The 15,195-nt window shown below is 51.0% G+C and overlaps 10 protein-coding genes across 10 annotated transcripts; all 10 read left to right on the forward strand.

The window, feature by feature from the left end:
• Window positions 1–49: 49 nt before the first annotated feature.
• DQ04_04041000 (hypothetical protein) lies at window positions 50–3,373 on the forward strand (the record flags this gene model as incomplete). Its single annotated transcript, XM_009313277.1, has 1 exon — window positions 50–3,373. One exon carries the CDS (start codon window positions 50–52, stop codon window positions 3,371–3,373), a length of 3,324 nt encoding a protein of 1,107 aa, XP_009311552.1.
• Window positions 3,374–3,777: 404 nt separating this feature from the next.
• DQ04_04041010 (prostaglandin F synthase) lies at window positions 3,778–4,629 on the forward strand (the record flags this gene model as incomplete). The annotated part of the gene is made up of 1 exon (XM_009313278.1): window positions 3,778–4,629. One exon carries the CDS (start codon window positions 3,778–3,780, stop codon window positions 4,627–4,629), a length of 852 nt encoding a protein of 283 aa, XP_009311553.1.
• A 269-nt stretch (window positions 4,630–4,898) lies between these two features.
• DQ04_04041020 (hypothetical protein) lies at window positions 4,899–6,176 on the forward strand (the record flags this gene model as incomplete). Its single annotated transcript, XM_009313279.1, has 1 exon — window positions 4,899–6,176. The coding sequence occupies one exon, from the start codon at window positions 4,899–4,901 to the stop codon at window positions 6,174–6,176; it is 1,278 nt and encodes a 425-aa protein (XP_009311554.1).
• Window positions 6,177–6,366: 190 nt separating this feature from the next.
• On the forward strand, window positions 6,367–7,158 carry DQ04_04041030 (putative 40S ribosomal protein S2; the record flags this gene model as incomplete). The annotated part of the gene is made up of 1 exon (XM_009313280.1): window positions 6,367–7,158. The coding sequence occupies one exon, from the start codon at window positions 6,367–6,369 to the stop codon at window positions 7,156–7,158; it is 792 nt and encodes a 263-aa protein (XP_009311555.1).
• Window positions 7,159–7,398: 240 nt separating this feature from the next.
• DQ04_04041040 (hypothetical protein) lies at window positions 7,399–8,403 on the forward strand (the record flags this gene model as incomplete). The annotated part of the gene is made up of 1 exon (XM_009313281.1): window positions 7,399–8,403. One exon carries the CDS (start codon window positions 7,399–7,401, stop codon window positions 8,401–8,403), a length of 1,005 nt encoding a protein of 334 aa, XP_009311556.1.
• Window positions 8,404–8,755: 352 nt separating this feature from the next.
• DQ04_04041050 (putative syntaxin) lies at window positions 8,756–9,727 on the forward strand (the record flags this gene model as incomplete). Its single annotated transcript, XM_009313282.1, has 1 exon — window positions 8,756–9,727. One exon carries the CDS (start codon window positions 8,756–8,758, stop codon window positions 9,725–9,727), a length of 972 nt encoding a protein of 323 aa, XP_009311557.1.
• A 418-nt stretch (window positions 9,728–10,145) lies between these two features.
• On the forward strand, window positions 10,146–11,048 carry DQ04_04041060 (putative ribosome biogenesis protein; the record flags this gene model as incomplete). The annotated part of the gene is made up of 1 exon (XM_009313283.1): window positions 10,146–11,048. The coding sequence occupies one exon, from the start codon at window positions 10,146–10,148 to the stop codon at window positions 11,046–11,048; it is 903 nt and encodes a 300-aa protein (XP_009311558.1).
• A 1,430-nt stretch (window positions 11,049–12,478) lies between these two features.
• On the forward strand, window positions 12,479–13,657 carry DQ04_04041070 (hypothetical protein; the record flags this gene model as incomplete). Its single annotated transcript, XM_009313284.1, has 1 exon — window positions 12,479–13,657. The coding sequence occupies one exon, from the start codon at window positions 12,479–12,481 to the stop codon at window positions 13,655–13,657; it is 1,179 nt and encodes a 392-aa protein (XP_009311559.1).
• A 185-nt stretch (window positions 13,658–13,842) lies between these two features.
• DQ04_04041080 (hypothetical protein) lies at window positions 13,843–14,241 on the forward strand (the record flags this gene model as incomplete). Its single annotated transcript, XM_009313285.1, has 1 exon — window positions 13,843–14,241. One exon carries the CDS (start codon window positions 13,843–13,845, stop codon window positions 14,239–14,241), a length of 399 nt encoding a protein of 132 aa, XP_009311560.1.
• Window positions 14,242–14,463: 222 nt separating this feature from the next.
• On the forward strand, window positions 14,464–15,123 carry DQ04_04041090 (hypothetical protein; the record flags this gene model as incomplete). The annotated part of the gene is made up of 1 exon (XM_009313286.1): window positions 14,464–15,123. One exon carries the CDS (start codon window positions 14,464–14,466, stop codon window positions 15,121–15,123), a length of 660 nt encoding a protein of 219 aa, XP_009311561.1.
• Between the last annotated feature and the right edge of the window lie 72 nt (window positions 15,124–15,195).

The following is a 15,195-nucleotide window of genomic DNA, read 5'->3' on the forward strand; positions in this document are numbered from 1 at the left end:
CTGGCTCTTTCATTTTATCCTTCCATGTATAGTGCAACTTGGTGAAGTGATGATGCCTCGCACTTGGTGCCCAACGTTGAGTGCCAATTCGCCTCTGCAGTTCGATAAGGTTCACTTACTCAAGAAGGCTGATGAGTATGAGTCGACCTTTCCAACGCTGTCGAAGAGGCATGGCACGGCGAAACAGAGTGGTGCTGTCGCTGCTCAGTGTGGCGTTGCCGTAAATGATATGGGAACAGAGTTGACGCGGCGAGTGGGATCGTCTATCCCACAGTTCAGTGCATACCTCGTGGCCTCCAGGGTTGCTATGTCAGAATGGCCGAGGCTTGAGAGCGCTTCTGTTCTCGCGATCCACCAGGCAAAGATCCCGCTTATTTCCAGCTCAGAGGATGAAAATTCTGAGTGCATCATGCGTGATAAGATACCAATTGTGGTGCACCACATCTCCCATATCTGGAAGGCTAGACCGGAGCTTGGCGCGCTACCCATTGTGCAGATGCCATCGGATCAATTGGTGGATTTTATTACCTATATTATGCGACTGGAGGCTGAGCGAAAGAATTACGGTATATCAGAGAGTGCGCGTCACCTCGCATTGATGCCGGCGCTATCTTCAAACATCTCTCTCAACGATGTGCTGGGGGCGTTAAGTGCCAATCACCGCATGGTGGAACAGCTGCGCTCGCTCGTAGTTGCCGGGGAGTTTGCCGAGGAAACCGATGCGACGGAGCTGCAGGATTTCCTCCAGGCCGCCCAGGGTTTGACCACACTGGGTGTCCCGCGCACAATGTTTGCCCGTGTGGCAGAGACTTTCGTGCCATTACTAAAGGCCAGCACAATACGCGTTGTAGACATGGAGTGCAACGACCTCGGGCTGGCGGCAAACGACAGTGATGCCATCACTTTGCTTGCGGAATACCTGAAAGAAAACAAGTTCCTGCTCGAGCTGAACCTCAGCTACAACAACATCGACGGCAGCAACGCAAAGATACTGCTGGGAGCTCTTAGTGTATCGGACACGCGTCTCACTCCGCGTGACCTCTCGGACGGTGAAGATGACACAAATGGTGAAGAGGAAGCTGAAGGCGGTGACCTATTGAACCTTTCCTTCTTTCTTCCTCATGTCGATGACGAAGAGGAGGAGGAAGAGGAAGAGGAAGAAGTGCAAGAAGAAAGACCTGAGGAAGAGACCGAGGAAAACGGGATTCCGGCGGCGGCGGCGGCGACCGAAATGAAGGCCGCTGGGGAGGGGACTGACGACGATGAGGAGGAGGAGGAAGGGGAGGAGGAGGAGGAGGAGGAGGAGGATGAAAACGGGAATGAGAGCGGTGACAACGACGAAAACGAAGAGGAAGGTGAGGAAGATGAGGAGGCGCAATACCATATGTCTAGTCTTCTTGCTCAGAAATTCCGCCGCTTCTTTCGAAGGCTGCAGCGCGAGGAGAAGAAGGCGCGCGTGGAGTGTGTAAACGCCTACGTAGAGGAGGCGGATGCGCTGGTGCTGGTACTGCGCACGATTCGGGCGGAGCTCGCGGAGGAGAAGCGCATTGCCATTGAGAAGTACTGCCAGCGACGCAGCGGGTGGTCTCATCTGCAGGTGCTGCGCTTGCGAGGCAATCCCATTGGCAACGAGGGCGCAGCAGGTGTCGCGGCAGTGCTACGATACGAGGTGCTTCTTACAGAAGAGGAGATGGAGCGCATTCGAGCAGAGCTCAGCGAAAAAGCTGGTGTATTGCTCACGTCTCTGCTCTCGGATCGGAGAAATACCGCCCTCGCGGAGGTGGCGCAGCGGCGACAGCTTCTGTACGCCCATCGCACCGCCTGGACCGCGCTCACATCGGCCTTGGCAATGGAGGGGCCGGGGATGCGTGAGGCCAGCGGCGATAATAAGTGGCAGCCACCACCGCCCCCTTCTGCAGCAACAGAAGAAGGTGAAGAAGATGATTGGAAAGGTGACGACGACGACGACGAGATTGACCACCCAGCGGTGGCCATGACAGATGTGCCGCCGGACGTTGACTTCGCCGATGATGCCACGGGTCTCACAGAAGAAGAAGCGCAGCTGGAAGAGTCACGTGACAACTTTGAGATGCCCTTCCCTCCATCGAAGCTTGGGCTGCAGTCCCTACGTTTGCTTGATCTCTGCAGCTGCAACATTGGGAGTCAGGGGGCCAAGCGCATTGGTGATTCCCTCACCGGGAATAAGTCGTTAGAAGTATTACTGTTGCGGCACAACGCCTTTGCCAGGAAACGTGTTGCCCTCCGTGCCGTGGATGAAGAGGCAGACGAGGAGTTGGGCGAGGGGGTGGGTGCGGTGCAGCAGGTGGATGTTCCACATTATGTGTCACCTGGTTGCGTCGTTCTCTTTGATGCGCTCTCGTCGAATACCACACTCAAAGTGTTGGACCTCGCATACAATAACATGTACCCGGAGAGCATTCGCTGTCTGTCAAAGGCCTTGAGCACCAACAGCACACTTACCTCTCTTTCACTGGAGAGCAACTGCATGGGCTTTAATGAGTCTCCATATGAAATGGATCCTGCTGTTGTAAAAGCCACAGGGTATCCAGTAGACGTCACCATGCTTTCGCGGCCTTCATGCTTTTTGGAGTTACTGCGTGCTGTCGCCACAAGCAGCATCACGACGCTGCTGCTTGGACACAACGACCTGTCTCACTGTTGGGGGGAGATGGAGGCCGAAATGCTGGCAAAGATATGCTGCCGCTTGCACGTGTTGCATCTGAACGGCAATGGTCTGGGTCCTGATCAAATCACCCAGTGGGCAGCTTCTGCTGGTGCAGATAGCGATTTCACATTAAAGGAGCTGCAGTTGTCTCGCAACAATCTACGCGGAGAAGAAGGTGGCGCCGCTCTGGCCCGACTTTTCGCACGATGCAAGACACATTTAGAGACACTCTTCATTGATGAAACGCAGCTCGGTTCTTCCGGGGCATTCGCGGCGCTCTCATCGTTTGAACCGTCTGCCTTGCGATCGCTGAGTATTCGTAACGCCGGTCTCTCTCTGGTGCCTGCTCTTCCTCGTTTTGTGCTAGCACCTCTTCGTCACCTCCTCATTTCCGACAACCCGTTCAACGCGAGTGAGATGCTCCATTTGTTAGAGGAGCTGAGCGTCACCGCGACGGACTTGACGTGCCTGTCGCTTTGGAGCCGCGAGGTGGATATGGAGGCACACCTTCCGGCGTTGCTGGAAGTGTTGTGCCAGATGCCACATCTCCTGTTCGCTGACTTTGGCATGCTGCCGCGTTTTGATGACGCTGTAGATGCTGAAGATCCCCTTGGCCGCATAGAGGCTATTTTGGTGGAGCGGCGGCTGGCGTGGATGCTCGACGGTGCGGGGAGTTGCGAGGTTTGAGGGGAAGGGGGGGGGGCAGAACTCATGTAGCCTGAAACTGCGGTTTCTCCCTTTCTGATGTAATCTACAGTGACAACTGAACGACGTTTCCGAGAGGGGGTCGGAGCAAAAGATGGGGATGCAACAAGAATAAAACCGGAAGGCTTCTGGCGTGCGTTCTTCTTTGTGACTGCGTGTACGTCTGCTAGGGTGGTGGAAGTTCTTTTTTTTTATTCTTGTTTTTTTATATTTTCTTTGGTTATTTAGGTGTTCTTTGACGCTTATTATTTGTTGTTGCGTGTGTGTTTTTGGGGGAGTTGAGGCCTTTATCACCACCGACGACGACAAGGCAGTAACAACACATAAATAGCCACATTACCATTTGGAGGTACTATTACATCTACCACCAAACCAAAATCGCATCTATGACAAACTGCACTTACGACTGTGTGGTGCTTCACAACGGTGTGCGCATGCCGCAGCTTGGCCTCGGCGTGTGGAGGGCAGAGGACGGCATTGAGACCTCGCGGGCAGTGCGGTGGGCGATCGAGGCGGGCTACCGCCACATCGACACGGCTGCGTACTACGGGAACGAGGGGGGCGTGGGGCAAGGGATACGTGACGCGGGTGTGCCGCGCAGCGATGTGTGGGTCACCACAAAGCTGTGGAACGCCGACCACGGCTACGACAAGGCGCTTGCGGCGTTTGAGCGAAGCCGTGAGCTGCTGGGCGTCGAATACGTTGACCTTTACCTGATTCACTGGCCAGGGAAGCGTCGGCTGATTGAAACATGGAGGGCACTGGAGAAGCTGTACGAAGAGAAGAAGGTACGCGCGATCGGCGTCTCGAACTGTGAGCCGCACCACCTCTCAGAGATCATCAAGGAGTGCAAAATCAAGCCCATGGTGAATCAAGTTGAGTTGCACCCGAGGCTGCAGCAGCACGTTGTACGGAACTTCTGCAAACAGCATGACATCGCGGTGACTGCGTGGTCCCCCCTTGGCAAGGGGGACCGGACTGGCATTCTGCACGACCCCGTGCTGTGCGAGATTGCCAAGGCACACGGCAGGTCCCCGGCGCAGATTGTCCTTCGATGGGACATTCAACTCGGTATCGTGACGATTCCCAAGTCGACTCATCAGGAGCGCATTCGGGAGAACTTCAATGTATGGGACTTCCAGCTCACCACTGAAGAAATGCAGCGTATTGGCACTCTCAACGCAGACAAACGCATTGGCGGCCACCCTGATGAGTTCTTTCCTGAAGGAGAGGAATGAGATTGAATTTTCTGTTTACATATATATATATATATATATATACTCTCTAGCGTGCGATAGGGCAGAGTGGATGAAGAAAATATTGTTCGTTGTATTTTTCATCCTTTGTGAAGAACACCCCCAGAATACAAAACAAAATACGGTCTTCTATCATTTGCTATTGTGCCAGGGGCTGATGTAGATGGGGAAGTAGTGGCTTTGAGCCGCTGGGCGTGAGCCTCTCTGTTTCTCTTTTTTTTTTTGTGTGTGTTTACCGTCTCCCAACAGTGATGAAACGCAGACATGTGTGGTGTTGCTGCACCACATGCATCACGGCGCTACTGGTCTTGACATTTTCCATATCGTCCCCTTTTTACAGTGACACCACAACAGCTGACAATGGGGGTACACAGCGCGTTGATGCAGCTCCACTGGGTCAAGGCAGCCCACTGAAAGTGGCCCCTGCCTCAGCATCAAGCTGCACGCATTACCTGTTCAACAAGTCAAGTGGGAAGTTGGCGGGGAACGGCCGCACGATTTTTGCGCTGCTGCTCACAAGCGTGACGTACCATGGTGTAGGGCGAATGAAGGAAACGTTGCCGTCATGGATGGGGAACTACTTGTTGGCACAGGGCAATGCCGATCTGGTTATCTTCTATGCCTACCCCACAATTACTGCTAGGGAATTGGCGGGGATATTTGGGATGCTGAAGGCGGACGAGGCGCAGCTTAGCTCACTCGAACGAGGTTTCCGTGAATTGCGTCATGATGTTGCCAAGAACGTTGTGGTTACCGAAATGGAGTGGGCTTCACTGGGTGATGGCTACTTTTACTTGCCACGGGACCAACCAACAGTTGTGTTCCGCCTTGTACCTGTGAATTTGACCTTTCCCCGCTACATACAGCAAAATTGGTCGCTTCTGGAAGAACCCACCTGGATGCGCTGCGGATGCCCGCCATTTTGCCCACTGAGCAGAAGTTCCGTTGACTATATTCAGGGGACGCGATGGTATTCACATGACATGTTTGATCAACCTATTGTGCGGCGTTACAGTTTTTGGACGAAGATAGACGTGGATGTCGACTTCTTTGGGCGGCTAAAACCAAATCTGGTAGAGTTGCTTGTGTCAAACGGCCGACTATTAGGCCATACTGGATATACGTACAATGGCCGTGGCTGTAGTGATGAACTACAGGAGGCTATACAAACGTTCCTAGTGTCAAATGGAATGCGGGCAGTTAGTGAAGGTCAAGATTGGTGGCTCTCTGATGATCGAACGTATTACACCAACTTTGTTGTGGGCTCCGTGAACTTCTTCCTCGACCCAAAGGTGCGGAGTCTTACAGCATACCTGAACGAGTACCCTAACGGATTCTTCAAGCACCGCTGGACCGACCAAAGCCTTTTGCATAAAGTCATGGGAGTCTTTTGCGGCGCCAATGAGTCTGATTTCTCCCTCGATTGGGGTCACTTGCGTTGCTCAAAAACACGCACAACACCATACGCCGTTTTTTACCACAGCAAGCGAAAGAAGAAGGTGCGTCCGGGGCGGCCGTGCCGGTCATAGACCGAAAATACCAGTGCGTTTGAAAGTTCAGTGGAGACATGGGAGATGGCGAATAAAAACAAAAAAAAAAAGAAGACCATTATTGTGTTTCCTATTATTTTTTTAAAACTATCATACTATGCGCTCTGTTCTCTTGACATCTTATTTATTATATATCATATATATCAACAGCTGCTAGTGTTGCACAACAATGGCTGAAGCCCCACAAGCTCCTGCTGGTGAACAGCGCGGCTTCGGCCGTGGCCGCGGTGGTCGCGGTGGCCGTGGCGGTCGTGGTGGCCGCGGTGGCAGCAACGAGGAGAAGGAGTGGGTTCCGTGCACCAAGCTCGGCCGCTTGGTGAAGGAGCAGAAGATCACCTCCCTCGAGGAGATTTTCCTCTTCTCGATGCCCATCAAGGAGCACCAGATCGTGGACCAGCTGATCAAGGAGAGTGAGCTGCGTGACGAGATGATGCTCATCTTCCCCGTGCAGAAGGCCACCTCCGCCGGCCAGCGTACGCGCTTCAAGGCCTTCAACGTTGTTGGCGACGGCAACGGCCACATTGGCGTCGGTGCCCGCGTCGGCAAGGAGGTGTCGCTGGCGATTCGTGCCTCCATGATCGCTGCGAAGCTGAACATCGTTCCTGTGCGCCGTGGGTACTGGGGTAACAAGATTGGCGAGCCGCACACGATCCCGATGAAGGTGACTGGCAAGTGTGGATCCGTCGCTGTCCGCCTCATCCCTGCGCCACGTGGTGCCGGCATCGTTGCTGCGCCCGTGCCCAAGAAGATTCTGGAGTTCGCCGGGGTTGAGGATGTGTACACCAGCTCTTGCGGCAAGACCCGCACGCGTGGCAACTTCATCATGGCGACCTTCTACGCGCTGCGCAAGACGTACGGTTTCTTGACGCCCGACCTCTGGGCCGAGACGGAGACGTCGCGCGACCCCACCGATGAGCACTCCGAGTTCCTCACCATGGGTGGCAAGATGATCGCCGCGTGAGTACGGTTTTCTTGACGACACTTCGGTTCTGTCTTTTTTTTCCTCATTTCCTCGTTTTTTTTTACTTCAATAATCCGTTTTTTTCCCCTACTGCTCCGGTGGGGTGCGTGTGTGCGTATGGCTGCTTGAATAATGGGGAGGTTGTATATGAGATATTGCCGTGTGATGAGCTTCCATCTCTCGTTTGTGCTTGTCTTTGTTGTTTAGAAAGCTACTTGGTAGAAAGGTTTGTAAGTGTAAATGAGTTCAAGGAACAAGAGTGCTACCTTGAAGGGAAATGCCAAAGGAGTTAGTCGCCAGCGACCTTCCAAGGATGAAGACCATAAGTCTCCCTTGGGCGACCCTAAGAAGAAGCCGTATGTAGGAGGTAAGACAATGGAGGTGCGCCCTAAACAGGCTCCCGTATCTAATGGCCCCTCCGTGCAGCAGAAGACGCAGGTGACCACCACGAGTTGGGTCAAGGGAGGTAGCTCGCTTTCTTTCGTCGACGTTGTACGGAAGAGGGCTGAGAACGCAGCTGTTGCCACCTCTCCTCCAGAACCTGTGGAAGATGCTGTGACAGTGCATATGGAGGAGGAGGTTGTAGATATGATGCCTGACGTTCATGAGGAAGAACATATTAATGTTCAGACCCTAAACACTGAAGCTGAGGACATTACATATGATGCTATGCAGCACGATGCTGCTATTGTACAGGCAGTCATGCCAGCCCCACCAGAGGAGGAATTGGAAGAGACGCCTGCTGTCGTGTACTATGTGCTCGAGATTGACCGAATTGTGGAGGAGTCCATTCTGCTTCCACCGCGTGCTACGGCGATCGGTGTTGAAAACGATGGAGTATACACATTTTCTGGGCAAGCGGGTAAACCTCCAACTCCAGTACAGCAACAATTTTATCGTCCTGAGACGACAGCTCCTCGCACCTTTGGTGCTGTTGGTGGGACGTCTGACATTAACCGAAACTCTCACTGGGGCCAGCAGCCTGGACATTCTGCCGAGTACGCTGGATTGAGTTGGGCGCTTCAAGACCGAAACCAGAGATCTTTCCACCAAGGGATGCAGTACAATTCTTATGCCCCACCTGTGCAGCAGCAGCAGCAGCAACAACAACAGCAGCAGAGGAATTTTATCCCGCAGGTTGTCAACAGGATGCGGCAGAATGATATGCCTGAGGCTTCTTTGCGCGCCCTTCGTGATCCCGGCGCCTTCAACCGCCACCCTGGCAATGGTGGAGGCGTTTGGTGATCTGTTTCCTTCTTCGTTCTGGGACCGGGCCTTGTAAGAGTACGTCGGAGAAAAACACACAGATACACGGAAAAAAAATGCTGTAAAGACAAAAAAAATAGAAATCCTACTTTCTCTTGAATGTGTGTGTCTTTTAAGCGCCTAATAATGAGGACGTCATGCTGCGCACTTCGCACTGAACGCCGCTAAGGGCGTTCTTTGGGATGAGTATCCATCGTGACATTTAGAGGTGTGGCTTATTTCCTGACGTTCATGTATGCCATTAATTAAAATTTCCTTTTTTTGTTCTTTTTTTTTCCCGTTGTTCTTCTATTAAACTTTCTGTTTTAAGTTGAATAGTTAGGGTTGAACGATGAGTGAGTATCTACCAAGCAGCGATGGTTTGATGCGCTCAACACTGCGCGAAACCATTAGGCGCATCCGCCGTATTCGCGCGCGTGCAGGTCGTGAAGATGAAAAGGAGCATGAAACCACCGGCGACCCTATGCGGGACTTGTCGCTGGCGTTTATCCGGTGTGTCGACCGAACAAAGGAGGCTATTAGGGAGCGCAACACGGGTGCAAAGGAGTATGGGCAGGACCGTATGACCATTGAGCAGTCCAACGCCATCCGGAAAGATATTCGAACAATGGAGACACTAATGGATGAAATGAAGAAGTTTGTAGACACCTCTGAGGCGGCGCTGGCTCGCGAAAACCGGAAAAAGAAACCGAGTAAACGGAAACTCGGACTGTTTGAGAAGCAGCGCGACGAGCGGACGGCGCAGTACAAGGAATGCCTCGCCACTCTAGAGCTGGTGCGGGATTTAGACCAGCAGCGCACCCCAGTGGGGAAAAAGGATGTGGACTTGTCGCAGGAACTTCAGATGGGTCGTAAAGCGCAGTTACGGGCGCAGCTGCTTACGATGCGGCGCCCACGCAAGGGTGAAAACGGCCACGCAGACCCTAACGAGGGTTTGGAGCTGCAGGACGATACGGTGGGCGGTGGCCGGCTGGAGGAGAGTGAGGAGACGAAGGAGTCTATGGCGACGATTGCAGCGCAGAATGCCAAAATTGATGCCGGCCTAGATCGATTAAAAGCTGGTGTCGGTAGATTGCAAAACTTGGCAATGGAGATTGGAGCGCAGCTCGAGGTGCAGAATCAGATGCTGGACAAGACAGAACAAACGATGGATGCACAAGCGAACAAGCTACGCAACATTAACCGCCGTCTTACTAGGTTCATGAAGGAGACAAAACCAGTGAATACGTTTATGAATGTCTGTTGCATATTACTAATTCTGTCCCTCGTGGGGTTCTTCCTCGTGCAATTCAATGTGATTTGAAGGAGGTGACTGTTCGGGTGGAGGGGTGCTCTGTTTTTATGGCCAAATCAACCGCTAAGGAAGAGGCGCGGCGAGGGACGAAAAAGAAATGTGTTATGCTATATTGTCGACCTACCTATACAGTTTGCTTTCCCTCCTGTTTTTTTTTGGCTTATTTGCTACAGTTGCGGTATGAATCCTTTCAGTGTTATCTCTGTATATTCTTTTTTCTGCCACATAACAAGTGTTTTTCTTACCCCTATACGTGCGAAATCATCCACGTCGTTTTGGTGCACTGTTCTTTCTTTCTTTCTTTTTTCCCGTCGTGTGTGTCGTGGTCTGTCTTTGGTTTTTTTTTTTTGACGCCTGCTAACAGAGAGAAATAGTATTCTAGGCGTGAGCGAGTACGACACACGGAAAAAGAGAGACGCACACCAACATGGCGAAAGCAGCAAAGCGTCAGCGTGAAAGCAGCGAAAAGGCACAAGAAGAGTTGCCGAGTCCCGCCGAGGGTCAAGTGGAGGAGTCAATGATAGGGAAAATACAGCTGCAGCGTGCGACGACCGACAAGCGCATGACAAATCGGCAGAAGTGCCTCGTTGTGGGATCTCGTAACATCTCAAGCAAGGATCGCCACCTGCTTGCTGACATTCGTGGCTTGATGCCACACGCGCGTGACCATCCAAAGCTTGGTCGGACCCAAGGTCTGGGGGACGATTTGGTAGATCTGTGCTCGCTTCATCAGTGCAACAGCTCCCTTTTTATTGAGGCTCACCGGCACGACATTAGCTACTTGTGGATTGCGCAAGCTCCCAGTGGCCCTAGTGTGAAACTGCAGTTGACAAATGTGCACACGGCTGATGAGCTTCGAATGGCAGGGAATTGCTTGAAGTACGGCCGCCCTCTCCTCCACTTTGATCGGGATTTCGAAACACAGCCACATCTCCGTGTTGTGAAGTCTCTTCTTCAGATGACTTTCAATACGCCGCGTTATCATCCAAAGTCGAAGCCGTTTATTGACCATATTGTGTGCTTCTTCTACCTCGATAATCACATTTGGTTCCGCCATTATCAAATTGTCGACACAGAGCCACAGTCACTCATGGAAATTGGGCCTCGCTTCACGCTGGAGCCAACCGCAATTCTTAACGGTTGCTTCAAGGGTAACGTCATTTGGAAAAGTGCCATTGCGAAGACCCCAACAGAGCAGCGTCGGGACAGGAAGACGCGACGCCTGGAGAAGATGCACGTTAATGAAGGTATTAAGACGATGTCAGAAACACACAAGGCTCTCAACCCTGCACCAGAGCAGAACCCGCTGGACCTTGTGTTCAAAAGCTGATGCTGTGACGCAAGGTCAACGCTCTCCCCCCATTGAAGGAAGTGGCGCCAGAATAGGAATGAGACTTAACAACTGTTCCGGGCCCTGGATGCGAGAGTGGGTTGGGTGGTTGGTGAGGAACAAAGCAAAAAAAGGGTGGACACGAGTGGGAATAATCCGTTTAAGTACAAAAAAAAGAAGTAAAAAGGACTGGTCTCTCTTTGACCTTTTGCTCTTGGTATGTTGCTGTTGCTGCGCGGCTGTGTGCTCTCTGCTTCTTGATGTTTACCAGCCGCCTATTTCTTGTCGTTTTCTCTTAGAGAATCCTCTGAAGTGACATTAAGGCCGAAGGGTTTCCCGTGCGAACCGGGGGAAAGAAAAAAAAAAACAGAACAGTGAAGGGGGGAGAGTAAAGCGGACCTGAAACGCCCCGGCGATCCATGCGATAGCGTCATTATTTCTAACTGTTGCTTTGGTTTTTTTTTTTTGCTGCTGCCCCAGGAGGGGAGGGGAGCGGGGAGTGGATTCGCCACATGGGTCCTTCGTAACTGTTCCGTGGGGTTAGAGTCTGGTGTTTTCGACCAGCAACAACAACAACAAGGTATGCTCGATACAGTTTGTGTAAGGCAGGAAGATGCCATTACGTATCCTTCGCATCTATATATATGAACTATTTGTCAAAGAGGGTGGTGCCGTTCCTTTCCCTGGATCGTGGTAGATGAGTACCGCCAAAGCAAGGGTTTATGCTCGATGACGGCTTGGCATTTCTTATCCACGGGATTTATGCAAGGTGCTTGGCTTGCGAAGGTGTTTCCGTATAACGTTTGTTTCGAATGCTTGTGTCAGGGGGCAATTGCACGTGTGCAAAAGCTCTCTGACGCAACTGCACAAGCCCAACGGAACGTCAACGTCTGAATTGAAGATGATCGTTAAACGGCGGTGTGTCAGTCTCTCCGAAGCTGATCATGATTGAAGAGACGGATTATTTGGTAGCAGTGACCGCAGCGTATCAGAAAAGGGCGACCTTCTTTTTTTTTGGGGTGGGGGGCTGATAGTTGTTTTGAAAATTATTCCTGGTGCTTTTCTGCACGCACTGTATGCTGGAGTTTTTTTGTTTTGTGCTGAATGGGCCGTGGCTTGGACCTGTGGGCAGTAGTCCGAGTGTGAAGGCCGAACCATCTATATCATTCCTCTCTCTCTCTCTCTCCTCCAGATGCCTGGTTTCTAATCGTTGTTTTGTTTTGTTTTTGGCTACTTGAAATGACTGTATTGATTGGGTTCAACTTCCAAATCACAACTTCTGTTTTCCCGCAGGGTAGATTTTTTTTGTTCCGACGAAGTAGAGTTATGTTGTGTTGATATTCTTTCTTTTCCCCTCTTCTACATCTAATGATTGGTCTCGAAAGCATTCTTTTCCTTTCTTCTTGAAATCACTGTCAAAAAGGTTAGCCATGGATGAGACTTTGCCGCTGGAGCAGGTGGCATCCGTCGGACAATCGTCTCCGCAACCCGCCGCAAGGTCCTCTAAAGCAGTTTCTTTCCATCCAAGTGCCACCTGCCAAGGTTCAAGAAACTTGTTTTCCAAAAATTTTTCGAATTTGAGCGAGAGCGTATGGGAATCACGGGAGAGTAACTCTGGATACACACAAGAAAAGCAAGCAGATTTTGATGAGGGCATCCGGCGCGGTTACTATCAACGACTCTACCGGTTCTACGAACATTACAACCCCCAAAAGCTAAGTCGAGTGGAAGAGTACCTCGACGCCTATAGAGGTGAAGAAGAGCAGCTATTTGCTATTCTCACCGGAAAGTATGGCCCAGAACCGGCCGATACAACGAGTAAGTCCGTAGGGTCAACTTTTTCTAGTGAAAATGCATCTGTTATGCATTGTGTCGGGAAACGTTACAAGTTTCCAGCCTCTGTTTCTCCAGAGCAAGGCAATACGGACTATGAAACGCCATACTGGGGGAACTCCAATCTCGTAAGCGAACGAGATATACTGAGTTTGCTCTGTAACCTTGAAACACAAAATGTGGAGCTTCAGAAATGTTATGTGGGTTTGCTCGCACAACACCCATCTAGCTCATGGAACGGGATAACCTACACCACAAGAGCGGAAGGAGTTGCCCCAGGTGGCACAGAATTTCTGGGACATTTCTGGGCTGGTAGCCTTGCTAGCAAAAAAGCAATGGTTTGTGAAGGTACAGTCTATCATCGAGTGGTTTTATATTGTACCGATGAATGCCAACGATGCGGACACCATGAACGTTGGAGGTTAAGTATTTACAGTAGCGAGGTAAATTCCCTTTATCTAATTCGAGTGATGTGGGATCCAGTTGTTTCTTTGGAACCACTTCCAGTGAGCCGTTTGTCTCTTTCGTCTCACCCCTCTTCAGAGCCTGCGTTGGTGTTGGGATCCAGTGCAAGCTGCGGGCGTTATCGAAATGAAAGTGGCTTCCAGCCTGAGCAACCTCCTGTAGCGACAACGTTAGCAAATATACTGGCAGCAGTGGAAAGACTTGAGACCAAACTTTGTGGACGGCTGGATGCGTTGGAGTCCCGATTTTCTATACTCGAATCGAAGCTGAGCCGTATGGATTGTGGTGCCTCAAACGATACTACAAACTGAGTTGTTGTTTTTTTTGATGTCATCTTCATTTGCGCCATTTTGGTGAAGATATTGTTTAAAACTATTTGCCGATCGACTGCAATGGTCGATCTTGTGAAAACCCTGTTGTTCGCACTTCATCACTGCCAGGTGGAATTTCCCTTCCCCATTCAATGACGTTTCATGAATAGAATAGTGCATTCCTAATGTCAAAGGAGGCCTCCAGCCAAAAGGTGATAGTGCGCCATAAAATGGTAGGAATGCCCGTATTTGACGGTGAATTTACATGTAAAACAGACCTCGAGCTTTATGCAGTAAAGCAGAGGATCATAGAGAGTCATGGTGGGACGACGGGTCTTGGGCTTCGTATGTGGCTTAATCGTGTGGAGCCTGGACTCATTGTGCGCAATTTCAGACAATCTATATATGAAGCCTTTTTGTTAAATCAAGAACCGCCGTTGCCGCCAACACCTTCGGGTGATATACCACCGCATGAAGTGACTGTACATTACGATTATGATTCTCCTGAAAANTCTTGCCCGTTGCTAAACCGACACGTGGAGGCAAGTGTCCCAAAAGGACGAGTCGAAAAACAAACCATGTAAGGAATTGAATCCTCTGCACGCAAGGTCGAACGTCAACAGCACTGTATAATTACGAGCACCACGAGGTGGAAGTCATGCACACCTCAAATTACCGTTTTTTTTTCGTTTTTGTATTTCAAAGGATTTCTTACTACCTCGTTTCCTCTCTTCTACTGTGATTCTTGTGTATGGTCACGCCATTGTTCTTTTTTCTTTAATTTATTTCCAGGTAACTGAGTGTCAATGGGCGGTGATGGCCAGGCACTTTCCAATAAGCGGAAGCTTCTTGATGGGTCCAAGGTCTTTCTCACGGCTGAAGAGCTGAGAACGGAAGAATGCAGGGAAAGCGATGTGTCGCGAAGGGAGAAGGAACGGCGTGCACAGCAGTGGGCACATTGCGCATTATCACTGGAGCCGTTGGAAGCCCCCGTAGTATTCGATCTCCGCGGCCGTTTGTACTCAAAACGAGTTGTGTTGAATGAAATACTGAAACGAAGGAACCGCCCCACATCAGCAGAGAAGGATACAAATGAAGATGGCGTGATAACAAGGCTTGCCGATGTGCGTGAAATTTCAAACATTGAGGAAGCTGAAAAGGTGCATATTCGATGCCCTTTGACAGGCTTCGACGCTTCGTCTGGCCTTCACAAGTTTGTCGGTTTTTGGGAATGTGGGCATGTTGTTTGTTCCTTGTCTTACTCAAGTGAACCGATGAATGCGTTGAATGCGGCGAAGGGTTCTCCTCCTGCAGACGAGCAGACGGCGGCGTCATGTCCGTTCTGCGGTGAGAGTAGCTTCGCTGTTCCACTCGCCTTGGGCCGCGAGGAGGAGGAAGAAGCACAGTATCGTCGATTGCGTCCACTGCAACGTGCGTTCAGAAAACGTAAGCGGCCCAGGGATTAAAGAAAAGCAATCGGTTCCTGCAACCGGCTGCAAAAAGTCGACTATGTCTTTCATGACGAAAGGCTACAATAT

Source organism: Trypanosoma grayi (genome assembly GCF_000691245.1).
Source record: "Trypanosoma grayi strain ANR4 Tgr_404_V1, whole genome shotgun sequence".
Taxonomy (NCBI): Eukaryota; Euglenozoa; class Kinetoplastea; order Trypanosomatida; family Trypanosomatidae; genus Trypanosoma; species Trypanosoma grayi.